General features: G+C 41.7%; 1 protein-coding gene across 1 annotated transcript in view; it reads left to right on the forward strand.

The window, feature by feature from the left end:
• CHUK (component of inhibitor of nuclear factor kappa B kinase complex) overlaps window positions 1-14,186 on the forward strand; it is a 236,950-nt gene that overhangs the window by 97,746 nt on the left and 125,018 nt on the right. Inside the window, exon 11 of the mRNA XM_073581036.1 lies at window positions 6,245-6,347. Coding sequence (XP_073437137.1) covers window positions 6,245-6,347 — 103 coding nt within the window. The remainder of the gene's footprint in view (window positions 1-6,244; window positions 6,348-14,186) is intronic.

The raw sequence follows: 14,186 nt of genomic DNA on the forward strand, positions 1-14,186 counted from the left end.
GATTCAGGACCACAGGATCAAGTGCTGACCCTTTCTAAGGGTGTGTGCACAAGTTGCGGATTTTGCTGCGGAGCTGCAGCGGTTTTGGTCCTGTGAACCCGCAGCAGTTTCCATGCGGTTTACAGTACCATGTAAACCTATGGAAGATCAAATCCGCTGTGCACATGCTGCAGAAAATTCAGCGCAGATTTGCTGCGGTTTATTTTCCGCAGCATGTCACTACTTTTTTGCGGTTTCGCTGCTGCAGTTTCCCTCCTGGGACATAAAATATTCTCTCTCTTTCCACAATCTGCACACCGCAATAGAATCTGCATCAATTCCGCTGGACAAACCATAGGAATGTGCAGGGAAAACTGCATGCGTTCTACCCTGCGGTTTCTGCCAACCTATGCAGATTTTTCGGCAGAAAAATTTGGCAGCGTGTGCACACACCCTAAGCCTGCTACTGCAGCGTCTTTCTCGCAGACTTGTGGCGTTTTCTCACCTGTCCAATGCTGTGCCCAGTCACTTTCTTTTATTCGTCCCTCTCCTTCTATTGTGCACAACCCTGCATCTCCCAGCCAGCTGAGGCTTCCTGAGGGCCCCCACGGCCTGGGCGCCACATAACTTACTTTTTGGTTTATCAGATGTAGCCCACATTGCCCCTTGGTCCGGAGTCCCATGACTTCATTTTGGCCTAGCTAACTCTAACTTCCAGGAATAATGTTTTCCTCTGGTAGAGACCTCTCATCGTAGCACATTCATCAAATAGTCCAGGTAGCCTTGCTTCAGCGCTTTGTGCTAGAGGAGAATAGCTCCCTTTTTGTTGATTCCAACCTTCAGAAGGGAATATTTCCTCTAATTTCAGAGGCATGGGTGACTTATTTACTCAGCTAGTCTTTTTTTTTTTTTTTATAACTTTGCATTGGGTGGTGCAGGCATATCACGCTTGTATGCCTTTTCAGCCAGTCAGAGGCCTTTGTTCATAGTATCATACACCATTGATCAGATATACTGGGATTTTTGCTCCCAGGATCCCTAGAGTCGGGTCACCTCATATCTTGACTGTCTAACCTTAGCACTGGGCTTCTTTTTTTACAGGGAGTCCTCAAATTCTCTAACCTTGTGGATGCATCGACCCTGGGTAGGGCACCACTAGACGCATTGAGTGGTTATTGAAGCCTCCACTTGAGATGGCTACTTCATTACTTTGGGGCATCCCTTATGCTATCTTTGTCCCAGAGGAGGTCTCCATTTTATCCTAGACCTTTTTACCTATGGTCCTAGATGGCTGGGTTAGAGAGTAGTAGCAATGTTTCTATCTTTTCACCTCTTATGAGAACGATAGTCAGCTATGTCTCATTGAAGTCTTATAGCAGGTCTTTCAGACAATGGACTTTTGTTGTGTCACCTGGACCACCTACTTTCTCAATTAGTGTTTTGGTAGATGACAGTTCAAGGCGTAGGTCAGTGCTCTTCTGTATTCTAGGAGGGAATCTTGGTCTTTCCCATCAGGACAGGATTCGCCTCATTTTAGACTGAAAGTTTTGAATGCCTGATAAGCTCAAGATTCTTCGGATTAAGTCCATAGCTGCATCTCTTTATTGCAGATGCCCCTGTCACCACCCATAGTATCCAGATAGACCTTTCTGAAAGATTACCTTTTCGATTCGACTTCTTGGTCCTTTAATTTACTTGCAGGACTGTTGGGTTTGCAGTTTAAAAGGCTTCTTCCCCTTCTAATTTTGTTGAACGGACTAGGATTAGGGAACAAGGGCCTTAGATGTCACGTGTTGCCATTTTATTTCAAAACCATCTACTCTACCATCTATTAGCAAGACTTCTATGGCAATATCCTCCTTTTTATTTTTTACATGTGGGTCTTGAGCCATTGTTTACTCCCAAAGACCAGGTCCCTGCCTTGGCTCTACTTGTCCCGCACAGTCTGACTTGTAATCCATAAATCAGAATTGCATACCAGGGCACAGCGAACTCAGGCCCACCTTATTAGTCTATCTAGATCTGGAGAACCTCGATCTGGTGTTGAGCGTCCTTTGGTCATCTCCTTTAGTGCTAAGAAGAAATCTCTCCGTTCCAGCTTTCCAACAGGGTGATTGTGATTTTTTTCCTCTAGCTCTCTCTAGCTCTCTCTCGCTATTTCTCTTTCTCTCTCTTTCTATTTCTCTTTCTCTCGCTCTCTATCGCTCGCTCTCTTTCTATCTCTCGCTCTCTTTCTATCGCTCTCTCTCTTTCTCTCGCGCGCTTTCTCTTTCTCGCTCTTTCCTTAGTGTGTTCTCCACCTTTTCACCTTTTGCAAGGGTTTCCTTAACCCTTTTTGCGGCGTCAAATATCCGCAGTCATCCGCATGCGGATGACGTTCGTAAAAATCCCCTCATTACTGGTTATGCTAACGCAAGCATACGCAACGACATGCGTACACTTTGCGTTTGCGTACGCAACAATTTACATAAGACACGCACATTGGGTGTGGCTTGTGTAAATTCAAAATTCGCTGGGAAATAGCATTTGCCTATCGTCCGGAAACGCATACATGCGTTTGCAGTGACGGACGATACGCTGCGGACTCGACCGCAAATGTGAACCTAGCCTAAAATCTATTTTTAGTGGCAGCCTCCAGGTAGTAGCATATTTGCCCTCGTTTCTGTGTCCAATGAAGACTACGAAAAAGAGAGCAGTACCAAAAATCCTCCTTTGGTTTAGTGACTTTATAGGCAGAACTCCCTACTTTTGTTGGTCTTCTCTGATTTTATTATTTTAGTTTAGATTTTTTTTTTCCTGGTTTTTAGATGGGAAACAGAGATGAAGTGTCCTTAGTCATCACCCATTTTGCATTGGAGAGGATTAGGGTAGCATAGGTCATAAATATCAGATCGTGGGGGCGGAACACTTATTAGCTCTTCCCAGTACCAGGTGCAGACGGATGTGATCAGTTGCAGAGCTCCAAAGCGCCATCAACTGAAAAGTGGCCGCAACCAGGTACTACACATCCGCTCCATATTGAGATGAATAGCGTGTTGGTATGCATAACCTGGCCGCATCCACTGTACAATTGACACTTTTTTGTTATTTCTTGCCCTTCTTCCAAGAGCCATAACTTTTTATCTAGCATTATGAGGGCTTGTGTTATACTTTTGAATGACACCACTCATTTTACCATATAGTGGACTGGGGTTTTTTTGGTCGCTGCAATACCACAAAAATGCTGTAACCAGCGTCAAAACCATCATATCTATCCCGAAATTATATCAATAAAACGTCATCTTGCCTCACAAAATATAATCAGTGGCACAGCTTAATCGGCCGAAAAATGAAAACGTTATGGGTCTCGGAAAACAGCGCCACAACCTCCTAAAAATTTTTTGTAAACTTGTGATTTTTTTTTTTCATCATTTAAATAATACACAACAAACTGGGCATGTTTTGGTATCAGTCAAATAAAGATATAAAGCCAGCTCACCGACTCAATAGGAGCGCGGAACACCATCCTGTAGTGGTCAATTTCCATGAAGAAAAGAAGAAAAAATCCAGCTCCAAGCGAAATTCAAATTTCAAAATTTATTCCAACATGGACAATAGAAAGATCAGCTCCCAGACTGCATCAGCTCACACAGGAGCGATAAAGCGACGCGTTTCGATCGCTACATGCGATCTTTATCAAAACTGACATGTCAAAATCACACACGAGTATAAAGAGAGACAGGAACCAATCATCTAACTAATACATGTCACATGATCAGAAGGTCCTGCTCTAAGAAATGCAATTCACCAAATAACGAGATCATGAGAATTACATCAAGTTTATATAGAAAAATCATTTAAGATATGTCCACATACATGTAAAAAAATATTTGTTGATGTAAGATGACACAATTCTATCAAAATTCATACGATTTCGTTAAATAAAAAAGTCATGTGACCAAAACGGTTCTCTTAGTGATAAAATGTTGCAATGTGGTAGCACGTAGAGCCCCTACTTTAGGTAACATTTTATCTCCTAGTTTGTTTTCATCACGAAAAAATATTGGTACGTGGTTAGATAATAAGGGAAATTATAAATGTGGAGGGAACAATTGTAGGACTTGCAAACACATGGTGAAATCCAAATTTTTTATAATAATACCAAATCGTTTAGTATAAATAGTTTTATTAACTGTAATTTGGATTTTGTGGTATATAAAATTGATTGCCCTTTGTGCAATAAATCCTACGTAGGTTGTACATCTAGGAAATTGAAAACTAGGGTAGTTGAACATTTGTATGATATAACTTGTGTCAGATGGGGTCCGCACTGTTTCTTCCACTGCCAAGCATTTTATTAATTTCCATTCTCGTAATGTCGTCTCTTTTCAGGTAACAGGCATTGAAAAAATCAGGAAATCTTCTAGGGGTGGTGATACCAGAAGGACACTGCTCACCCGGGAAGCTTTCTGGATTTTTAATTTGGGAACCAGGTTTCCTGATGGATTAAATAAAAAGAACAAAATCATGTTCCACTATTGAATTTTCAAAGTATTTTTCATTTGAATAATGTTTTTTTTATATTTGCATGTTCTTCACCATATGTTTTCTTGTTGAATTTTGTGGATTTTATATCATTCCGCTAATTGATATATGTAATATCGCTAAGAGAACCGTTTTGGTCACATGACTTTTTTATTTAACGAAATCGTATGAATTTTGATAGAATTGTGACATCTTACATCAACAAATATTTTTTTACATGTATGTGGACATATCTTAAATGATTTTTCTATATAAACTTGATGTAATTCTCATGATCTCGTTATTTGGTAAATTGCATTTCTTAGAGCAGGACCTTCTGATCATGTGACATGTATTAGTTAGATGATTGGTTCCTGTCTCTTTTTATACTCGTGTGTGATTTTGACATGTCAGCTTTGATAAAGATCGCATGTAGCGATCGAAACGCGTCGCTTTATCGCTCCTGTGTGAGCTGATGCAGTCCGGGAGCTGATCTTTCTATTGTCCATGTTGGAATAAATGTTGAAATTTGAATATCGCTTGGAGATGGATTTTTTCTCCTTTTCTTCATGTTTTGGTATCAACATAATTGTAATGATGATCAGAATCCTATTGAGGTCATTTTTACCACAAAATTTACATCGTAAAAACAATTCCCAAAATACAGGTCAGAATTGTTTTTTTTCCACGAGCACTCCCACTTGGAATTTTTTTCTTGTTTTCCAGTACACAATGTGGTAAAATGCAAGGGGTCATTCACCAGTTTGTGTGGACAGAAAAATAAGAGTTACAGCTCTTAGAAAAATTGGATGAAAAATACAAAACTGAAATTTGACCTTGTTGTAAAGAGTTAAGTCTTGTTTTATTGTTACCATTTACGATCTATTGTCTTATAGCAGTTGATCCTCCTGGTTTTAGATAAACTGCTACTTTGTGCCTGTAAGAGGGGGGTTATAGCCTGTGTACTAGGGGCTAACATTTTTGGCTTAGTGGTAGCACCTATAACTACTGTCTTCTGTGTCCCGAAATGTAAAAAAAACTTTGCTGGTGAGTTGGGGGTATGTACACACATTAACTATTTGCTGCAGACATTTTTACATAAAAAGTCTCTTGGCAGTAATAGTGGTGCTGAAAAATCAGTTTTTATGCTTCTTTCCCCATTCATTAGAATGGGTGGATATCACTGAAAAGAATTGACATGCTGCAGATGAGAAACTGCTTCAAACATGCAAAGAAAAAATAAGCAGCGTGTGCAGAAAATTTCATGACTCAATCACTTTGCTGTGACAGTAGAATGCAGTGGGTTTTTTTTTACAGGAAAAGCCTGGCAAATACGCGACGTGTGAACACACCCCAACTGCTAATCTACCTGGTTAATTAATTTGGGTCCAAAAATGTAACCAACTTTATCTATTTTTAGTGCCTTTCATATCTTTCTTTGCTCCAATACCGTAGCTCGTGCTCATAGCTCCATTACAGTCAGCCTCCTACTAAATGGCAGAATGAGGTGTTGCAGTGTACAAACTCTTGTTGCAATGATTGGTATCACAGCTCACCAAAATGTGGTGTTTTACAGAACCAGTCGTAGCCACAGTTTGTATGTTTCAGCCTATTCTTCCTTGAACTTAATTATAGGCCATCGATAGTCGCATAAAACGGAGATATTAGCAGTTTTATAGGTGGTATTATTCTGGCTCTAACATCTGTACAAATAAGCCAAGGTTAATGAGAACAATTGTTTGTTTTTTCTTCCTATACATAGCGAGGGTGGGACAGCTACATGGTATATTTGTTTGACAAAAGTAAAACTGCTTATGAAGGCCCCTTTCAGCCCAGGCACCTATCAGAATGTGTGAATTTTATCGGTAAGTCTTTTTTTTTTTTTTTTTTTTAATTCCAATACTTTTTATTTTTATTGGCATTTTTCAGATAAAGCGTAAAAAGAACACAATCCCGAACCCCTCGCCCTCTAACATACAATACACTTAATGTGTAAAATTTCTATTATTTTACACAGTTCTGCAACAAAAACAATTTTCCATGATAAACAATTGAATACTAGATCAGAATTATAACATACATCTTCGCTTTTTTTTTTTTACATTGGTAATGTCTTGTAAAAATGGGCAGTTACAGTGATCAAAACAGACCTCGGCAAAATCTTTGCAGTTCTCTAGATACTAAGCTACATCAATCAACGGGGCCCGTAGTTTATCAAGCTTAGAGCTAGCGCCCCTTTTTTTAGATAAATGCCCCTTTTTAGGTTTAACAACTAGTTAATTTTATTTGTAAATTATGGGATCGTGGGCGCCTGGTCCGATATCCAGTTCTAAGCTATTAATTTCCTAGCCATATATAGCATACGTGACACTGCGGTCTTACCATGTTCATCAGTGTTCACGTCCTCGACATACCCCAATGTACATGCAAAGGGTGAGGGGTCTACATTAATTGAATAATCTCTATTAATAAATGCTAATACTCCTTTCCAAAAGGACTCCTTATTGGGGAAAAGTCCACATCATATGGATCATATCTGCTGAGTATATTTTACATCTAGTACAAATAGGACTTGGCCGAAACCCATTGTTCTATGGAAACTGAGGTGTCCTATACACCTGCTGTAACCCATGCAACTGATACAATATATGGGATTCATTTAGGGACGATTGTGGAACGCTTTTCAAAAATGGCAAATGGCTTTCTTTGATAGGACCTATCACACTCTCCCATCTTTCTTTTGAGTGCATAGGGTATTTAATTAGAACAATATCCAGCAGAATATTATAAAGTAATGAGTTTGAGCCACTAGAGCTGTGTGCTGGCTATCCTCTGTATTATATTTTGAAGCACACAAGTATCTGGAGTGAGACCCTCTAACGGATATGCATGCTGTAACTGTAGATACCTCTATTCCATTGATAATCCAAATTCACTTTGTAGTTATTAAAATTCCTTGATCAAGTTGCCCGTTAACACATGAATGAATCTATACAGTCCCTTTTAAGCTCCAAGTTTTAAACCCTTTTAATTGGTATAAATTGGAAAGCCATGGGTTTTCCCACAGCAATGTGAATTGTGAAATCCTATATATGCCTTGTAATGTTGTCACGATCCACCGAAGTTTGTGCATTAACAGCATAGTTGAAGTTTTACTTGCAGAGTGTGAAAAATGATCTTTCAGCAGCATTTTTTTATTTTCACAAGGGTAAGAGGAGAAAATTGACCGCTAAAGTTGTTGTGCAATTTCTCCTGAGTACGCCAATACCCCATATGTGGGAGAAAACGACTGTTTTGGCGCAGGGCTCGGAAGGGAAGGAGTGACGTTTTGGATTGCAGACTTTGATTGGAATGGTTTGTGAGCGTCATGTCGCGTTTGCAGAGCCCCTAATGTGCAGAAACAATGGAAATCACCCACAAGTGACCCAATATTGGAAACTACACCCCTGAAGGAATGTATCTAGAGGCATAGTTTTATAGTAATTATTACAATGCTTTTGGTTTTACTGGTATATGAATTTATAATGTGGTGGTATGTCTAAGCTGTGCAGAGTACATCAGATTGCAAAAGTGTGTTGTGTCAACAGGGTATAAACTAATTTTAGTAATTTGTGAACATGTGGTGCGCTTTGAAGCAATTCTTAATGCAAATACCAGGTTTTTCAGGGCAGGTTTAACAATGGAAAATTGTGTCCTTTTCGAATTCCCCTCATAGAATCATAGAATTGTAGAGTTGGAAGGGACCTCCTGGGCCATCTGGTCCAACACCCTGCTCAAAGCAGGTTTCGCTAAATCATCCCAGTCAGATGTCTGTCCAGCCTCTGTTTGAAGACTTCCATTGAAGGAGAACTCACCACTTCTCGTGGCAGCCTGTTCCACTCATTGATCACTCTAACTGTCAAAAAGTTTTTTCTAATATCTAATCTGTGTCTCCTCCCATTCAGTTTCATCCCATTGCTTCTAGTCTTTCCTTGTGCAAATGAGAATAAAGTTGATCCTTCTACAATGTGACAGCCCTTTAGATATTTGTAGACAGCTATTAAGTCTCCTCTCAGTCTTCTCTTTTGCAAACTAAACATTCCCAAATCCTGCAACCTTTCCTCATAAGACAGGGTTTGCAGACCGGTCACCATTCTGGTCGCTCTTTTCTGAACTTGCTCCAGTTTGTTGATGTCTTTTTTAAAATGTGGTGCCCAAAACTGGACACAATATTCCAGATGAGGTCTGACCAAAGAGGAGTAGAGGGAAATAATGACTTCACGTGATCTAGACTGTATGCTTCTGTTAATACATCCTAGAATTGCATTTGCCTTTTTTGCTGCTGCATCACACTGTTGACTCATATTCAGTCTGTGATCTATTAGTATACCCAAGTCTTTTTCACATGTGCTATCACTTAGCCCTATTCCTCCCATTCTGTATATGCTTTTTTCATTTTTATTGCCCAGATGTAGTACTTTGCATTTCTCCCTGTTAAAAAACATTCTGTTAGTTGCTGCCCACTTCTCCAGTTTATTTATATCTTTTTGAATCCTCTCTCTCTCTTCTCTAGTATTAGCTATCCCTCCTAGCTTTGTTTCTTCAGCAAATTTAATCAGTTTACCCTCAATTCCTTCATCTAAATCGTTGATAAAGATGTTGAACAATACAGGGCCCAGGACAGAGCCCTGTGGTACCCCACTTGAGACATTCTCCCAACTGGATGTGCAGCCATTTACGACCACTCTTTGGGTCCGATCACTAAGCCAGTTATGAATCCACCTAACAGTTGCCTTGTCCATTCCATACTTAGTCATTTTTTCAATAAGGATTGTATGAGAGACTTTGTCAAATGCTTTGCTGAAGTCAAGATATACTATATCTACAGCATTTCCTTGATCCACCCAATCAGTGATACCGTCATAGAAGGAAATTAAGTTAGTCTGACATGACTTATTAGTTACAAACCCATGCTGACTCTGTTTAATCACTTCATTCTTATCCAGGTACTGACATACATGTTGTTTAATAATTTGTTCAAAGATCTTTCCTGGTATAGAAGTCAGACTCACCGGCCTATAGTTGCCTGGGTCCACCCTCTTCCCCTTTTTGAAGATAGGAACAACATTTGCTCTTCTCCAGTCTTCTGGCACTTCTCCTGTTCTCCAAGAATTTTCAAAGATTATGGAGAGGGGTTCAAAAATTTCTTCTGCTATCTCCTTCAGTACTCTGGGGTGTAATTCATCTGGACCTGGAGACTTGAATTCATTTAGGCTAGCTAAGTGTTTCCTCACTATCTTTCTGTTTATAGATATCCTGGATTCTTCTATTCCCTTAATAGGACAGTGAAGAACAGTTGATGTTACATTTCCTTTCTGAGAGAAAACAGATGCAAAATAGGAATTTAAAAGTTCAGCCTTCTCAGCATCCTGTCTTACCATTTCATCATTTTCATCCTGTAAAAATCCTATAGCATCTTTGACTTTTCTTTTACTTTTGACATATCCCCAAAATCCTTTATTATTGCTTTTGACATCTCTTGCAAGCCTCAATTCATTTTCAGCTTTAGAAAATCTGATTTGTGCCCTGCAGGTTCTGCATACAGCATTATATTCTTCTTTAGATATGCCTCCCTCTTTCCATTTTATAAACATTTTTTTCTTCCTTTTTAGCATGTGCTTAAGTTCTGTGTTCATCCATCCTGGTTTCCTTAAATGCTTCCTATTCTTCCCTCTTTTCGGAATTGTTAACAACTGTGCTTTGAGAATTTCATTTTTCAAGATTTCCCATCCTTCCTGGACATTTTTGTTTTTAAGGATATCCAGCCATTGGATCCCTCCTCTTGGAGCACTCTGTGCACCGTTTTTGTGATCGTCCCCTTGTTTGGGGAACCTCTCCTGGGAAATGTTGACCTGGGACAATACGGGCACTATCAGATTCAGAAGTACTGGGACCCTCACCTCCCTGAGTGCCAAACATTAGGACCTTGATGACTACCTCCTAAAACTGAAGAAAGCAAACCATGTTGCCTGCAGATCGGAACAGCACAAAAGCATTGTACAGTGCCATCTGTACAATGTACACGGCCAATTTTTTGTACCATACTTTGGCTCTTCGCATGGCACTGTATGATTTGAGGACTTGATCTGAAAGATCTACACCCCCCCCCATGTACCGATTGTAATCCAAGACACAATCTGGCTTCGGGACTTGTGTTGAGTACCACAATCATTGACAAGGGAGCTTTTGTCACTGTGTATGGTGGTCAAGATAAGGACATTCCATTTGTCTTTCTACTTGACTACCAGCATTTTGATGCTGCATTGGGCTCTGCTTTAGCCTTTTCTCAGCGCTTGCCCAATTAGCGGCTTATGGGGGCCTCACTTATTTTTTTTTTTGGCACGGTGCCACATTCAACTGTACCTCTGACAGATTGGGTCTTGAAGAGTGGGATGCTGGTGTAAAAGTTATCAATGTATGGGTGATAACTCTTATCCAGCAGTGGGTGCAGCAATTCCCACTCAACTTTCTCTCTCACCCCCTGCACAGGGGGGGCATTACCCTCGTAGACCCTAAATCTGTGGGTGTACCCTGAGGCACTCTCGCACAGTTTGTACAGCTTTATTCCATACCTGGACCTCTTACTGGGCAGGTATTGTCAGAATTTTAGCCTCCCTTTGAAATGAACCAGAGACTCATCAATAGTGATGTCCCTCTGGGGTTTGTACGCCTCAGCAAATTTTCTGCTGAAGTGTTCAATCACTGGCCGGATTTTATGTAGATAACCAAAGTTTGGATTGTCTCGGGGAGGAACACTGTGCATTATCATTATAATACAAAAATGTTTGGATTGCTTCAAATTGTGTTTTAGTCATGGCCGTGCAGAATACTGGTGTACTGTAGAGAATATCAGAACTTCAGTATTGCAGAATCTGTTTTTTTATTATGCCCATATGCAGCACAATTCCCCAAAATGTCATCACCTCTGTTGCAGTTACAGGGTTCCATCTGGCGTATGATGACATGGGATTTTGGGTGTAAAATTGATGGGCATACAGGCTGTCTGAGCCACCATAAGATTTATTATTTTACCCTATGCCACGACAGCACCCACTTGAGAGAGGGATCCGCCCATAGGAACAGGAAACCTACAGAGATAAAAGAGGGCGGTCCGCCTCTCCTCCTCAGTTGGTTTCCTGTTCCTATGGGAAACCGCAATATTATCCTACAGAAGCATACCTGGGCCAGGGAGCCACCTGTGCAGTCTCTGTGGCAACCGGCAGGGGCTCCGGTCCAGAAGCAGCGTCGGGGGAATGCTGTAGTCCGACTCCCCCTTCGACTGAGCAGCAGCACTGGCAGAAACAACATGTCCGGAGAGGGCCGCCCGCGGTTTCCTGCAATACTCACGCCGCCGGGATCCGGATATGGCCGTCTCGGCCCGTGTGGGAGCGCGGGGCTGGAGGAAAAATTTACAGCCTCCGTTCCCCCCCAATCTGGCTTCAGCGCGGCCCCAGAAGGAAGGACTAGGACGGAGGGGCCGCGCACATGCAGCGCCGACACCGGATGTGGTAAGAGGGGTACTTCCGGGTTACCAGAGATCCCCAGCGACAGTGCGCGGTCCCGGGAGCATCGCGAGACCGCAAACAGGCGTGTTAGCGCTCCCCACCCGCCTGTCCGTCAATTCCCCCCCCCCCCCCCCCCGGAGGTGCAGAGAAAAGTTAAGGGAAAAAAACGGGGTATTCAGCGCAGGGCTGTGGAGTCGGAGTCGTGGAGTCGGAGTCGGTGCTCATTTTGGTGGAGTCGGAGTCGGTATAAAATGGACCGACTCCTAAAATATATAATAAATTGGGTACAGTAATTCAATGCAGGATGTGCTGAATATTTTTTTATAGGAGTTTGGGAAAGTAATGAAATGTCCTATAAATGGCCGATATTCCTGATCTAAGGCTACATTCACGCACAGTGTTTTTCCTGTGTTTTTTGAGGATACGTTTTTCAGCTGCAAAAGCTGATCATCTTTTTAAAAAACTGCATCACCTGAAAGGTTTTTGAGCTCATAGATAATGTTTTCAATAGCAAAAGCAGATTAGAAATCTGCTCTATCTATATATCCATTTATCCATATCTGTCTAGCCATATCGTAACTGTACCAAAAAGAATGAAAACCGGGTAGTACACCAATATATATTCTGTTCTATCTAAATATCTTGATTATTGGATCATAAAAATGATTAAATGTCTGAGGTTCACATTGTACTACAATACATTTTTCACTTAAATATAAGCAATATGTGTGGGAGTCGGAGTCGTGGAGTCGGAGTCGGTGTAAGGGAAATTGAGGAGTCGGAGTCGCAGGTTTGGCTTACCGACTCCACAGCCCTGATTCAGCGGCGCGGCCTGAGGGCTACATACCGGGCCGCGCATGTACAAATTAGCCGCGCCCACCTAGATGAGGTGCCCCTGGGGGGGAGGTACCGGAAAGGCAATATGGTGGAGCTTAAAAAGTCCTGAAAGAGTCCAGCGTGCAAGCTTGTCTTCCCCAGGACAAGGCACGCATCTCCCGGCAGGTGTTACAGCTGCATCCAAGGACCACTCTGGTAGAGGCTTCTCTGATAGAAGCCATGCCAACAAGCCTCCATCTCAGCCTCCTGATCTGGTACCTACAGCTTCTCTGGGTGAGTGGATGACTCTGCCTATCAAGCTGACAAACACTCTCTCTCTCCCTTCTCTTTCTTTGCTACGTCTCCTCCCTCAAACTAAGAAAAAAGAGAAAACAAAAAATAAAGAATGTGCCCTTTGTAGACACCTCCTACCGGATACAGGACCAGAGAGGTTACCTCCCTTCGGCCTCAAAGAGAAAGTACCCCTTCAGTCACGAGGAGCTATTAATTGTGGTCTAAGGTCCCGAAAGTGGACGCTGCGGTCGCCTCTACCTCAAATCAAAGAGAAGGTACCCCTTCAGTGACGAGGAGCTATTAACGTGGTCTAAGGTCCCGAAAGTGGACGCTGCGGTCGCCTCTACCTCAAAACAATCATATTTACCGGTAGAGGATGCAGGCACATTAAAAGATCCACTCGACCGCAAAGCCGATGCCTCGCTGAAAAGAGCTTGGGAGGCAGCTACCGGCACATTTAAGCCAGCAATAGCCAGCACTTGCATGGCCCGTTCTGTGCTAAACTGTGTTCCAAATTATTATGCAAAAAGAGTTTAGGAGTGATAAGGTTAGAATTTTTTTTGTTTGTCATTTAAACTCATTGATGGTGATGTGTTTCAGGGCTCTTTATATCACTGAAAGCAATTGCAGATACCTGTGCAAATTAGTTTGGCAGGTGTGTCCAAATAAAGGCAAGACTACTTAAGAAGGCTGTTCCACATTATTAAGCAGCCTACATTTTTTGCCAAAATGGGAAAGAAAAAGGATGTGTCGGCTGCTGAGAAGCAACAAATTGTGGAGTATTTAGGTCAAGGCATGACTACAATCAACATTGCTAAGACACTTCATCGTGATCATCGCACAATCAGGAAGTATGTAGCTGATTCCCAGCACACACGTGTGCGTGCTGAAAAGGAAAAATTGAGGACTCTTTCCAACAGGCAATTGCGTCAGGTTCAAATAGCAGCTGCAAAAATGCCTTGTCATAGCAGCAGACAAGTTTTTGAAGCTGCTGGTGCCTCCAACGTCCCCCAAATAACAAGATGCAGGGTCCTTCAGAGGTTTGCAGCT

Source organism: Dendrobates tinctorius, unplaced genomic scaffold (genome assembly GCF_039654945.1).
Source record: "Dendrobates tinctorius isolate UK_male_01 unplaced genomic scaffold, ASM3965494v1 ptg000068l, whole genome shotgun sequence".
Lineage (NCBI taxonomy): Eukaryota > Metazoa > Chordata > Amphibia > Anura > Dendrobatidae > Dendrobates > Dendrobates tinctorius.